The sequence below is a fragment of the Podarcis raffonei genome, chromosome 2 (assembly GCF_027172205.1).
Source record: "Podarcis raffonei isolate rPodRaf1 chromosome 2, rPodRaf1.pri, whole genome shotgun sequence".
NCBI lineage: Eukaryota > Metazoa > Chordata > Lepidosauria > Squamata > Lacertidae > Podarcis > Podarcis raffonei.
The window spans coordinates 125,612,315-125,626,560 of NC_070603.1; the positions used below are offsets into that span (position 1 = coordinate 125,612,315).

General features: G+C 49.7%; 1 protein-coding gene across 6 annotated transcripts in view; it reads right to left on the reverse strand.

The window, feature by feature from the left end:
- COL11A2 (collagen type XI alpha 2 chain) overlaps window positions 1-14,246 on the reverse strand; it is a 93,611-nt gene that overhangs the window by 20,973 nt on the left and 58,392 nt on the right. For all 6 annotated transcript variants that reach the window (XM_053378715.1, XM_053378718.1, XM_053378717.1 and 3 more), the window contains 16 exons: window positions 13,995-14,048; window positions 13,199-13,243; window positions 12,405-12,458; window positions 12,057-12,101; window positions 11,065-11,118; window positions 10,912-10,965; window positions 9,171-9,224; window positions 8,004-8,111; window positions 5,630-5,719; window positions 3,294-3,347; window positions 2,604-2,711; window positions 2,096-2,203; window positions 1,949-2,002; window positions 1,794-1,847; window positions 1,258-1,365; window positions 934-987 (listed from right to left, as the gene is read on the reverse strand). In XM_053378715.1, the coding sequence (XP_053234690.1) occupies window positions 934-987; window positions 1,258-1,365; window positions 1,794-1,847; window positions 1,949-2,002; window positions 2,096-2,203; window positions 2,604-2,711; window positions 3,294-3,347; window positions 5,630-5,719; window positions 8,004-8,111; window positions 9,171-9,224; window positions 10,912-10,965; window positions 11,065-11,118; window positions 12,057-12,101; window positions 12,405-12,458; window positions 13,199-13,243; window positions 13,995-14,048 (1,098 nt within the window). The remainder of the gene's footprint in view (window positions 1-933; window positions 988-1,257; window positions 1,366-1,793; window positions 1,848-1,948; window positions 2,003-2,095; window positions 2,204-2,603; window positions 2,712-3,293; window positions 3,348-5,629; window positions 5,720-8,003; window positions 8,112-9,170; window positions 9,225-10,911; window positions 10,966-11,064; window positions 11,119-12,056; window positions 12,102-12,404; window positions 12,459-13,198; window positions 13,244-13,994; window positions 14,049-14,246) is intronic.

Consider the following 14,246-nt stretch of genomic DNA (forward strand, 5'->3'; position numbering starts at 1 on the left):
TAAAGGGAGGGGAGCAAGAGAGCCCGTTGTTTTCATTTTCATAATATTCAGAAAAAGATGCCCCCCCTTATTCTTAGGCTCCCAAACTCAAAGGGGCGACACACAGGTTCACCTCTTAAAGAGCAGGCAGAGGGCTTAGTCCCCAATCTCACCCTTCTGGTCTTCATACTAAGATCATAGAACCACAGCATGATAAAGGGACCCGAGGGTCATCTAGTCCACCCCCACAAGGCAGGAATCTCAAGCATCCCTGGCAGATGGCCATGGGCATCGGTCAAGAGCAGGCAGAGGGATCTTTTATGTCCGCATCTGATCAGGGGGTAAAGCTGTAGCGGCTGGGAAGCCACTTCCCATGGGGCAGCTCTGGCCTGCAGGCCACAGGTCAGTCATGCCTGGTCAAGGCAGCGAACCAGCCGTCCAGCAGATATGTACGTAAAAAGAGCCGAAGAGCTCCAAATCAGCTGGATCAGGCCCAAGAGGAAACATCAGGCCCCCTTCCTGTCCTCATAGTGCTCAAATGCTCCAAAGAACCTAGGAGTTGAGATAGACTGCTTCTGGGCCTGGAGGTTCCACTGGAAGATGAGAAGGGCTTGGCAGCTGGGTTAGTTGCCAACCAAGTACCCCAATGGGAAACCTGCAGTGCAGTTAGAATAAGGAACCCCAAAACACCACCATTAGGGGTGCCTGTATAGGGACAGAACTACCTAAATTGTAGAGAAACTTATTTATGTATGCAACTACAGTGGCAAGAATGTTACTTGCCCAGAAATTGAAAGAAGAAGAAGAAGTCCCAGGATACAAAAACTTACGGGTTATGAAGAAATAGCAAAACTTACCGGAAGAATAAGAAATCAAGATTACAAACTTTTTAAAAAAGAGCGGAAATGGTTTATTGAATATTTACAGATAAATTGTAAACAGATAAAAACTTACCATGGGGCCCACATCACCGTTCTCCCCCTTTTCCCCAGATGGTCCAGGCAGACCCTGTCAAGAGGCAGGAGCAATCGTGGTTATTTATCATGACATCTCTCTCCTGCCTTCATCCCTCTGCAGAGCTTGAGGTGGGGTAGTACATGGTGTCCCCCCCCCCCCGTTTCACCCCCACAACAGCCCTGTGAGGTAGGCTAGGTGGGGAGAGAGTGACTGGTCTAAGGCCACCCAGGGAGCTGAATGACCAAGTGGGGAATTGGGTGCAGGTTGGAGGGTTGGAGAAAGAGAGGTGTGACCCTCCGTTCAGGGTGTCCCTGGGCGTACCTGCAGGCCGATGGGCCCTGGGGGGCCATTAAACCCTCGGGTTCCCTCATCCCCCTTTGCGCCAAAGTGGCCTTGGGGGCCCCTCGCTCCAGGCTCTCCGTCTGCGCCCTGAAGGGGGAAAGACAAGAATCATAGAAAGGGCACCCAAGGGTCACCCAAGCTGGAACCCCCCCACACACACACACAATGCAGGAATCACAACTAAATCACTCTCAACTAAACCAGTTTCCTTTTCTTCTGAAAGATACCCAATTCTTCAAATTTCGTCTTGCTTCTTCCTTAGCGGGTTGTGCAAACTGCTCTTCTGAAAAATGTTTTTGACAGGGTATGGTGGGAAGCTTATTGAACTTGTGTGGCTGCCCCCAAAAGTTTGGAGATTTAGCTGGAGGCAACCATCTGTTCAGCTAAAACTGGCCGCTATATTGAATATGACCAACCATAACTGTGCTGATTTGGGGGGGTCTTTTGGGAGGGGCATTCTTAAAATTCCTGAATGACACCAGACACAAGGTTGTAAAATGAACTTGAGGACTTACTGCGGCTCCTGGTTGCCCGAGAGGACCCAGTGGCCCAGGGGGTCCCGGTGGCCCCTGCAGGGAGGAAGAGAAAGAGGCGAATGGCATGAATGGAGAGCCCCACCCAACGCATTTCGTGGCCCTGCCCCACAGGTCTCAAGATGACCCCGACTTACGTGCTCCCCTTTCGCTCCTTTGCCTCCCTTCTGGCCGGGATCGCCCACTTCGCCCTGCGGAGAGAGAGAACGAGAGAGTGAGCCGGGGAGTCCCAGCCCAGAGGCCGGGGCAACGGGCAGGGGAGATGCCGCGCTCCAGACTCTTACCTTGTCGCCATCCTCACCTGGGCCCCCCGGAGGCCCTGCGGGGCCAGGCAGCCCGACGGGGCCCTGGACGCCATCGCGGCCTGCGGGGCCAATGGGACCTTTCTCGCCCTGGGGAAGAAAAGAAAAAGTGAGGGGGAGGGCCCCCGAGACTCACCCCGGAATCTCAACCACCCACCCCCCTTTCCTGGGGCGCCCCAGAGTTCTTGACCCCAAGCGCCACTTGCAGTTTCTGCGTCTCTTCCACCAAATTCTTGCCTTGAAGGGGGTTGGGCTGGATGACCCCTGGGGGTCCCTTCCAAGTCTACAATTCTAGGATTCTAATCAACATGACCCAGGAATCCGGGGAGTGTTGAGGGGTCCTTATTACATTCCCCCTCCCTCCAGAAAAACTTGGGGGGGCCCCTGCCATACCCCACCATCTGCCCCTCTCCCCGCTCTGCTTGCCTTTTCTCTACCCTCCCTTCCTCCCGAAAAGACCCATGAGTCCTGCCCCTTCCCCCCTACTCACAGGCACGCCTTTCTCCCCAGCCGAGCCAGCGGGTCCTTGAGGGCCTGGTCTTCCTGGGGGTCCGATGGGGCCACCTGGCCCTGGGCCCCCCCTTTCCCCTGGGGATCCCTGGAAGGCAAGATGAAAAGAGTGTCCTGAAGAGAGGCTGAGTACAGGAGAAAAGGGGCCCGTACCCAGAGCACCTCTGCTGGAGCCACACTGCACTACCCCAGCACAGTGGGATGCTCAAAGCTGACGCAGGCTCTTGCCAAACGCGAGATCCAACATGGAGACGACGACAGACCCATTTAGACAGCAATTCCCCTCCCCTCCTGCTTTGACTCTCCACTATTGAAATGTTTTGGTGGGCTTCCTTATTCTCTATTTTAATTGCAGGTGCTCTTCTGTAGGCTGGGGGGAAAAGGCTGGCGACAAAAATTCCTCTGATGATAACCTTTTGTGCTTTTTTTTTAAAAAAAGCACACAAATTGCTGCAAAATGTGGAGAGCTGAATGGAAGACTGGGGGGGGGGCGATGAGAAACTGGGGAAGAACTGAAATTCTTAATAGATATGGGTGTGAATGTGGTCTCTTGGGCATGTACAGAGCTCCATCGGCACGTCAGGAGGTGCCAAGGAGAAGGGCAGTGTTGTGGCTGCAGGGCGTGCATTGGGTCGGTGTGTCAGGGCCGGGGGGGGGAGGAAACACTCACGGCGGGTCCTGGGGGTCCAGCGGGTCCCTCGTTGCCTTTCAGTCCAGGCCCGCCCTGCAAGGTTGGAGGGAAGAGTTTGAGGCAGGCCGACAAGTAGACACACAAGCACAAAACACCCACCCCTTGTCCAGTCCTTCTTCCGTCCCCCTTTTATTCATTTGAAGTGCTGCAGAGACTTCTAAAGGCTACACAACCTCAGCAATAAGCCAGAATAAGAGAAAAGCAGAATTGGAAGGGACCCTAGCGGTCATCTAGTCCAACCCGCCCTTGTGAAGCAGGAATCACAGCTAAGTAAAATATAAACAGCCAGGTGAGCAAACGAAGGATCAGCGCCGGCAGCAGGGCCAAGGCGGCGCGGGAGGTGAAGGTCAAGTGGCAGGGTGTCCCTCTGTTCTGAAGTCACTGCTGAAGACGGCAATGTGGGGTTTTAGTTTGTCTTTTTTTGCTATGAACCGCAACCCCGAGATGCAACCATATAATTCTATTTTTCAGTAAAGAAGCTAAAAGAATCTAAAAAGGGTATAAGCAATTTAACAAATAATGACAATAATTATAAACCAAATAAACCAAAGTAATTCTATTTGGGACTCAAGGCACGTAAAATACAAAAAGCTAAAAGCATACAAAAGGTAATCGTTTAAACTCTAATAGAATTAAAGCAAACCTGCTAAGAAAACAAACAGCACAGCATTGTTGAAATACGCTTTCCTAAAAAAACAGCAGAAAACAAGCCCAGCCAGTTCCCAGAGGCCTGTGGTGAATTTTTCAATGCTCACATTCAAAAAATGAGGGGTGCTAAAAAGTTGCAACAGAACTTGGGAATTCAGAAGCTATTTTGGTGAAGTTAATATGACTCAGTTTTGCTTGGTGAGCAAAATGTGTGTAAAACTGAATAGAAATCATTAAAAATTATTGCCAGGCACTTGCAGTTATATTATATATTAATATTTGTATTTAATAATACATAATATAAATAATAATCATTTAGCAGCACCTGACATTTTCAGAAGGTAAAATTTAAATTCTTTGGTTTCCCAAAAGCAGTTTATGGGCTTCTTCATCTAATGTTCCCCAGTCACAAAAATAATAGCAGATTTGAATGCCTCACACCCCAAAACATATTTTTAAGACCCCTCACTGAAGAAATTTGCAAAACATAAGCTTTGGGGGGCCCCTAAAATAACACACCTTAAGTGTGGGAATAAAACAGCCTTCAGCTGCCAGCAGAAGAACAACAAGGCAGAAGCCAGTCTGGGTTCCCCAGGCAGGGAGTTCCAAAGTTGCTTGGGAGCAGCCACCACCAAGAAGGCCCTGTCCTGCCCAAGTCTTCCTGGGAGGGTGGTGGGACCAAGAAAAGCCCCCCCAAAAAAGATCTCAAAACCTGGGCAGCCTAATAAGAAGGAATACGTTTTTTCAGACAGCCTGGCCCTAAGTCATTGTAGCATGCGGAACTTTCCATTTTAACAGTACAGATTCTGCAAACACCTTCCGTATCTCCTCAACACCATTCCTCCTGTGTATTCCCCATCTTACCTTAATGGCACATGTTAATTTATCATTAATAGCTATATCCCAGACCTCTTTATACCATTCTTCCATTTTATATTCCGCTTGCCCCTTCCACTTCCTGGCTATAATAATTTGTGCAGCTGTCAATAAATTCCTAGCCTGTGAACCTTCTGTCCCATCATAAATTGATAATAACGCTACCTCTGGACTTTTGGTCAGCTTTAACCCAGTGATTTTTGTCATCTCCTTAAACACCCTTTCACACACACAAAAAAAAATTGTACATATTTGCATCCCCACCACATATGAACAGAAGTCCCTGTTTCCTGGCATCTCCTCCAACAGAAAGTGTTTAACCTGCGGAACTCTCTGCCACTGGAGAATCAGGGGGCCCTTTCCATGCCAACTTCCACAGACCTGCTGAAATTATTTCTATTCTGCCTGGCCCACGCAGGCAAATGAAGAGGACTCCCCCCCCCGAAAAGACCCCCAGGTTTGTTTTTAACTTTTAACTTGTTGTGCTCTTACTGACTAGATTTGTGTTGTTGCACCGTGGGTGTAGCCAAGAGGGGGCAGAGAGGGGCAGCTGCCCCCCCAAAATCAATAAAAATGAGGTTCTTACCCCCCACCAAAAAAACCCAAAAATCCTGGCTACACCCTGCGTGGTGGCATTTGAGTATTTTTCTACCTACATTTAGCTCCTGGCAGTTTAATCTCAGCCCTCAGAGCAGACACGACTGTTGCCCCGCAAAACGCCGTGCCCCCCCCCGCACCCAGGCTACGTTTCCCAGGCCAACCCCATGGAAGAAGCCCCCCCAAGTACGTACGGCAGTTCCAGGCAGGCCGCGCTCTCCGGGGAAGCCTCGCAGTCCAGCCGGGCCGTCCTTGCCGGGTCCTCCAGGGGTGCCGGGGTCGCCCTGAAACATAGAGGGGGGCAAAGGACACGTTGACCCCCCAAAATCCTGGCCGGAGTCCCCCAAACCCCGGACCTCCCTCTTCTTGGGCTGGGGGGCCTGAATCTATCATGGCAGGGTCCTCAAAGGGGGAAGAGGGGCAGGTATCCTGAGGCTCAGAATTCTGGGGCGCACTGGGTGGGGCCTGGGTGCTAAGGGGCGGAGCCTGTGATACCAGGGGCGGGGCTTAGAGGGTAAAGGGGATTTCCAAGGAAGTTTTCTAGACCTTTGCAAGCACAGCTTGAGCTTCCAACCTCCTCTTTTGAGCCTAACTAGCGCAGTACTTGGAACCCCAAAAAGGGGTTCCGCTTTGGATGTTTTCACCCCGGGAAAGGTAGCGGGTCCCTTAGAGAGCTTGGGAGCCTGTTTCGCCCCTGTTACGGAAATTACAGGGGGGCCCCACATCTTTAAAGTTGTTAAATGTTACAGATATTATGCATAAATGTATCCTTTCGACTTGACAGCTCAGGGAAGTTACGTGGCTTTAAAAATACCGTATTTTTCACTCCATAAGATGCACTTTTCCCCTCCTAAAAAGTAAGGGGAAATGTGTGTGTGCGTCTTATGGAGCGAATGCAGGTGGGAGGCCATCCCGTCAGTCCCTTCTTCCACCTCCCGGAAAAACTCCCAAGAGCCACACACACGCTCCGCGTGGCTCTTGGCGGCTTTTCCCCGAGGAGGGAGAAGGGACTGACGGGCTGCCCTCTGTCCCTTCCCACACCTCCTGGAAAAGCCGGAAAGAGCTGCTGCCAGGCTCTGCTCAGCGCTCCCTTGTAAGAGCTCCCTTCCGTGCCTCATCCCGCTTTGCTGGGAAGCCAGAAGAAGAGGCGCCGCGCACCTATTGCTCTTGCTCTGCTGGCTTCTCAGCGAAGCGGGAGGAGGGACGGAAGAGTTTAAAGCTAGAAAAGCGAGAGCTGCTTACATGCTCTGCACAGAAATTGTTTCCCTTGCTTTCCCCCTCTAAAAACTAGGTGCGTCTTTTCCCTGCCATTTCCCCAAGCATGAAGACTTGTATGCACACCTCCTACCCCAGGAAGTGCCCAGGGGTGACAATTGCTGAGCTGATTGTTGGCCAAGGAAAGCCTAATCCCATCACCAGACTTGCCAAGGGGTCCAGACACGCAAAGGAAGTTCTATTGTACTTTGGGTGGTGGGACTTCAGAGGTGTTTGCCTATGCTCATCTTAAACCTGGGTCTTGCCCTGACATGTCTGCTTATGCTAATCTTGTACCAAGGACTTGCCCGGACAGGTTTGCTAAGGTTAAACTATGTAACCCCTGTCTAGGTAAAGGTAAAGTGACCCCTGACCATTAGGTCCAGTCGTGGCCGACTCTGGGGTTGCGGCGCTCATTTCGCTTTATTGGCCGAGGGAGCCGGCTTACAGCTTCCGGGTCATGTGGCCAGCATGACTAAGCCACTTCTGGCGAACCAGAGCAGCGCACGGAAACGCCGTTTACCTTCCTGCTGCAGTGGTACCTATTTATCTACTTGCACTTTGACGTGCTTTCGAACTGCTAGGTTGGCAGGAGCAGGGACTGAGCAACGGGAGTGCACCGTCGCGGAGATTTGAACCGCCGACCTTCTGATCGGCAAGCCCTAGGCTCTGTGGTTTAACCCACAGCGCCACCCGCGTCCCTTTAACCCCTGTCTACCCCTCCCCTTTTGCGACATGTCAGTGATGTAGCAATGATGCATCAATGATGCTGTACGAACTGTATTCTGGGATATGGTGGGAAAGTTTTAAAAGTCTTTGTCACCCCATCCTCAGGGTTCAAAATTCCTCTTTGAACCTGTTGCGCAATAAACTTTGGTGGCTGGACTCCTTCCTTTATTCCTGGCATTTTTTCTGGCCCACGTAGGACCAGTCTGGATAGCTGGCCTTGGTGAAGACTTGACGTTTTCCTCCCCAAAAAGTTTCTGATTTGAGTTTCTACTGAAATGAGGCTGCATTTTAATGTTGTGCTTAATCTTGTTTTTTAAGTTGTATTTCAATCAATTTGTTTTATATCGGTTGTTAGCCGCCCTGACCCTGGGCTGGGGAGGGCGGGGTATAAATAAAAATTATTATTATTATTCTGCAGGGACCCGCGGGCTCTGCCCCATGAGCTGGGTGACTGAGCAGCCTCACACCTAGATTTTCCCCGTAACCTCACCCCCGCCTCCCCCTGCTGGGCTGCCCATGACCCCCCTCCAAAACCGCCCCCCTTGCCCTCGCACCCAGACCCCACTCCCCCTGCCCAGGGCTTACCTTTGTGCCTTCTTTCCCAGAGGGTCCAGGCAGGCCCTGCTCTCCGGGAGGCCCAGGAGGGCCGGGGTGGCCCCTCTCCCCCATCTGGCCTGTTTCTCCTGCGGGGCCCTGCCAAGGAATCAGAGAGCTGTAGGGTGTGGAGGGAACCCCAAGAGTCATCTAGACCAACCCCAGCAATGCAGGAATCTCAGGCCAAAGTGTCCATGACAGGCGGCCAGCCAAGCTCTGCCTAAAAACCTCCAAGGATTGAATCCCCTGAGCAAGGAGAGACCCCCCCATAAGCAAGCCCTTCCCCACCCTGCATATTTTATTATTATTTATATTATTAGTGATTTATTTGTTATTGTTGCTGCTGCTTTTATATCCTGACTTTTCCCCAAGCCAGGACTCAATGTAACTTGCACAGATAAAATAACATTAATATTAATAATAATATTCTGTCCATCTGACTGGGTTGCCCCTCTGAGTGGCTTCCAACCAATTAAGACATCAAATTAATCTGGGGAGAGTTTTGTTAGCCCAGAAATGGAAGCAAGAAGAAATTCCGAAGAAAGAAGAATGGCAGACAAAATTAACGGACTACGTAGAATTGGACAAAATGACAGGAAGTATTCGAAACCTGCAGGACCAAAGATTTACAGAAGATTGGAAGAAGTATATGAATTATTTGAAGAGCAACTGTAATCAACAAATTATGCTAGTAGGACTACAAGAAGTTTTTGTAAGGAGAAATATAAAAAGTGTTACAAAGTAGAAAAAGATAGAGATATTGGTTATGAGTTTGAAATGTAATAGGAAAAATAAGAAATGCATACTGAGAGATTAGATTGGAAAATTTTCAGACAGGACTGATGGAAGTCAAAAAAATTGAATAAGATGTAAAAGTATGTTCAATTATTGTTGAAAAGGGTATGTTAAAAAACTAATAAAAAGTTATATAAAAAAGACATCAAATTAAACTAGAAAGGTATTAAATATAATTGTTTTAAAGTCATCAAACTCTAAACAGAACTAAAACAACACAAAATACCAAAATCTGTTAAAATACAGGTAATTAAAACGGAACACGCCCCGCCCTTGCCATCTTCTGACTGTCCCCTCCCAGGGTCTGGTGTTTTGGCTGCTCTCTGGTGCTGGGGAGGAGCAGAGCCACCCCCGTCTCCTTACCTGGGGGCCCACAACCCCCGGTCCTCCAGGGGGTCCGGTCTTGCCTTGGAATCCCTGTGGTGAGGGAGAGAAAGGGGGGGGGGAAGGTTACAACTGTGATAAGAATTTTAAAGTCTTAGATATATAATAAATGTACTAACCAAGCACATACATAGATCAGCACAGGAAGACCGACCTGAAACCATTTTTTATTCCCAAACTGAGCAAATGTTTTCTCTGCAAAGTCAAAGGAAAATGTAAAAGCCTCCCCATTGTCTTTCCCTTCACAAATCCTGTCTTAAGGGTATGTCTGTCTGTGTTTGAATAGGGTGAGCCTGTGACCTGGCTCAGGAACTAAGTATTTATCATTACAAAAGACTGGCCAGGTTCCCCAGGGTATCCAATCAAGTGAGCATTAACAAGTAACCTGCCAGACAGGAGGTAAACAATGCACTCAGATTTCTGCTGTAGACCGCCCTTTCTGTGATGTGGGTATGATGTATGGAGAGCTGGTCTGGAGCTCCAGGGCAGGGAATTTAAAATGTCTATAAGGGCGGGCACACCTTGGTTCTGGGTCCTCTTCTGTCCTCCTGTGTGTGAGGGGAGCACCCTGTTGAAACAGCTTTAATAAAGATCAAGCTTACTAGCTGCCTTGCTTCTCAATATTCTCTGGTTGGCCTCTGTTATTTTCTCCTACCAATACTGAACCCACTTATGGACTCTATATGGGCTCTTGGATACCCCATAAGGGAAAAGGGGCAGATTTTGTTTATAACACGACTCTCTCTTGTTTCCCCTGAATGACCTGGTGTCCACAATGGTGTCAGAAGTGGGATGAGATGCGATGGAGGAGTGAGGGCGATCCGTTGGAAAGCAGGGTTTTCGACACACCAAGGGCCAGCCGTCAAATGCGTGAAAACCCCTGAGTGTGTGCAGAGCGCAAAAGCAAAAAAAAAAAAAAAAAGACACTCAGAGTCACTCAACTCTGAGTGTCTTAACTGTTGGGGAATCCTGAGGAAGCAAATGGATCTAGGTCACCTAAGGGATTGTCTGAACCTTTATAGCTCAGCTCAATTCCTGAGTGCCGTTGGTCATTCCCCAAGTTGGTGAGGCTCATTTGACCACAATGAGAAGCCAAGGATTCGGTGTCATCGGCACAGCCCTGTGGAACTCTCTGCCACTGGAGACCTACCAGCTTTTCAACGCCTGCTGGAAACCTTTTGATTCCACCAGGTGATTACGAATAGGTCCTTCTGCGATGGTTTGCTAGCGTTTATTCTTAATTCTTTGGCTTGCTTTCACTTTTTAAATGGTTTTTACCTTTATATAATTGCAAACCGCTGTGAACTAGTTCTATGGTAGGAATTACAGCGGTTATCTTGGTTGTCAAACGTAACCCGTTCCGGAAGACCGTTCAGATTCCAAAACGTTCGACAACCGAGGTGAAAAGGGAGAGCGTCAATTTCAATGGTGAAAACTGAAAAACATGCAGCAGAAGCCATTTGACTTCGAAGGCACATTCAAAAATGGGGAAAATATGGTACTTCCGGGTTTTCGGCATTCGGAAACCAAAATGTTCGGCTTCCGAGACGCTCGAAAACCGAGATACCGCTGAACTTTCATAAGGAAACGAATGTTGCTCTTCGGAGTTCGGCTAGCCAACAGATCCGCCTTGCAGCGATGTCGTCCAGTCAGCAGGGGAGAGGAGAGGGAGGAGGAGTACTAGGAGCAATAAGCAAAGAGTAAGCAAAGAGTAACTCACGACTTCTCCCCGCTGGCCAGGGTGTCCGGGCAGACCGTCCTTCCCCGAGGGGCCCTGTGGGCAAAGAAGACAAGAGGGTCAGTGGGTGGCCGGAGGGGGGGGAATGACCGGTGGGGGTGGGCAGAGTGGGGTGGCAGATAAACAGGAACTCACCGGAGGTCCTTTTGGCCCAGGGAATCCGTTTGGTCCTTGTGGTCCCGGTTGACCCTGCGGAAGACGCAGAAGGAGAAGGAAACATTGAGAAGCAGCTGGTGGAGGAGGAACCGCAAGGCTTCCTAAAATCATTGGGACCCCAAAGGGTTATCTAGACAAACCCCCTGTAAGAGGGGGGGTTATTGGTTTTTTTATTATGTCTTTTTGGATTTTGTGATTTTATGTTGTCACCGCCCTGAGGCCTGTGGGCACAGGGCGGTATACAAATGTGATATATAAGAATAATTTTAAAAGCAGGAATCCTTTTTGCCCAACATGTTTCTCGAACCCACAACCCTGAGATTAAGAGTCTCATGCTCTACCGACTAAGCAGACGGTGACGCAGGGGAAACCGACCCCTAAGTAGCAGCAGCACCCAGAGAGCAACCGGCAACGTGTAACAAAACATTGGCAATTTCAAAATTTTAGTCGAGCAGGGCCTGCCCTTGGGAACTCCCTGACACTTGATAGCAGGCAGGTGCCTTCGCCGTGCTCAAAACTTTATACTTAGGGGCTTAGAAAGTGGTGTGAGTTTTAATCTGCTTGTTTAACTAAATTATTGTCCTAAATTATTGCTGTGAATTTTTCTCATTGACAGTTTTATTCTTCTATCTTCTTCTTTCTTTGCAAGCCATGTTGAGGCTGCTGTTTGTTTGTTTGTTTGTTTACAGTCAAGCAGTAAATAAATGTCACAAAACAAATACATAAAATAAATAAATGTTGTGCTGGATCCGGATGCGCCATCACCACCCAGATTCCAGAGCAGCGATGCCTGAGGAAAGGCAGCTGTGACCTTTGGAACTCCCTGCTACTGGATGTTCACATGGCGTGCGCTTTTAAATTTGAGCCTCGGTGCTCTCTTAATTCCCTGAGATTCTCACTGGGGGCTCCTTCCTCCTCCTCCTCCTCCATCTTTCCTTAACCACCCCCCGTCTTCCTTCCTGTTTACTCACCCGTTCCCCGGGGGGCCCGGCTGGTCCTTCGCTGCCCGATGTGCCCTGCATGAGGATGAGATGAAAAGGAAGCTGTTTAGAAACACAGAATGGCCCCTGCCAGCCCTGAGAGAACCCAGGAGGCCCCTGGAAAGGGAGGCTGAACCTAAACATATATAAAACACGCTGTGGAAATGCTATTCTAAAAAACATTTTAAGATATATATTGAACTTGCAGTTAGCTCAACATCGCCATCTAGTGTCACATTTGTATAATGCACTTAAAACACACTTAAAATGTTATATTTGCAGCTGTATAGCTGAGTCCAAAGAGAGAGCAGCCCCATATCCCATATCCCATAAACCAACCTTTGCTCCAGACTTCCCTGTGGCCCCTCGTGGCCCCCGCTGGCCTCGTGGCCCCTAGAAGAACAGGGGGCAGAGAGAGAGAGAGAGAGAGAGAGAGAGAGAGAGAGAGAAGAAGTAAGTGATCCGGAGAGCCAGGGGGCAACTCATCCCAGCGCAGCCTCCCTCCCATCTGAGGGGATCCAGTTCCGCCCTCCTTACGGTCATTTCCGGGTTCAGCGCATGATCGCGTATGTATCAGTGGCGCCTAATACGGGGGTTGCCAGTATCGCAGATCCTCTTGGGTGGGGGGTCCTCCCCTCCCCTCCTCCGCTCTCCCAACTAACCTCTGTCTCTGAAAATTATTGCAGATGATCTCAGGGGATTATGCCCCCCTCCGCTCCCACTTCCCCTCTCCCAATTAACCTCCGTCTCTGAATATTATTGCAGACGCTCTCAGGGGATTCTGCCCCCCTCCGCTCCCCCTTCCCCTCTCCTAATTAACCTCCGTCTCCAAGCCTCACCAGTAGGAGGGAGCACACACAGAGGAAGAACCACTAGGGTCCACCATCTGCCCCCCAGCATATCACCAGGACCTCCCCCCACATCTCAGGCTTGGGCCCTGGAATTTTGGGTCTAGGGTGATCCTGACCTGGCACCCCTTTCCATGGGTGGGAAAGACAGTATGTGTGGGTCCCGCCTCCCCACCCCCAACTGTCCATTAAGATGTGGGGAGTGAAATGGGGATAGTGAATAGGAAGGCAAAAACTGCCCCCCACCCGATTTGACCCACGCCACCTTCCTCCTTGGCTACTCACCGTGGGGCCTCTCTCGCCTCGGGGTCCCAGCTTCCCAGAGATCCCCTGCAAGGAGGAACAAAGGCAGATGATCCACAGCAGGATCCCACAAACATTTAACCCCCCCCGCCCCCTCCTTCTCCCTCCTTCTAGGTGTGCGACTAATCAATACAGTTTGGCTTCATCCTGCAAAAGGGGCTTAGTTTCCCCCCCCCCAGCTGCTCCAACACCTTTTGGCAGGATTGGAACTCGGGCTTCCTTTACAACAGTCACTCACTTTTGGGGGGCCCTAAATTCCATAGACTCACCCCCAGCTCCCCCTAACCCTAGAAAAAGCACTGTTTGGAACAGACATCTGCACAACCCCCCAAGGAAGACTCCGCTGCCATAAAATTCAGAACAGTGGTGGATGTCTTTTATAATATTTCAACTAGGATTTATATATCATAATGTTTGAAGTGTGAATTTGGAATCATTGATCATGAAAAGCATTTTTTCTCTTCGTTCTTTTCCGTTTTTGTTGGTTTCTTTTATTTTTCGTCTTTCTTCTTTTCTAGTCTGCGTTCTGGAAAATTGTGTAGATTTTATGTATGGTTATGTATTGCTTCTATTTATTTTTTTCTTTTTTGGGGGGGTAACATCTAATAAATTTTTTTAAAAATAATATAAAAAAAAAATTCAGAACAGCAGCAATCGATTCGAAACTATTTAGTTTAACGAATTCGACGTCTTTCCGAAACCGCCCACCCAAAAGAGAAGTTGCTTGGGGGGGGGCTGGGAGAGAAGGGAGCTCCGCGAGGAGGAGGGGGCCACTTACCCGTCCCCCCTTTTCGCCGTTCGTCCCGGGGAAGCCAGGAAAGCCTTGAGAGCCCTGAAGAGGAGGAGGAAGAGGCGGTTAAGACAAGGCAGGAGGGGGCTTTCGGAATGGACCGGCCGGGACATCGCAAGGGGTTGGACTAGATGGCATCAGGGTGTCCTTTCCAATGCTACAATTTTATGAAAATCGGAGTGGGGGGCCCCAGAGAGTGCAGGGGCCACGAAGGAGGCGGGAGGAGGACGGACACAACCT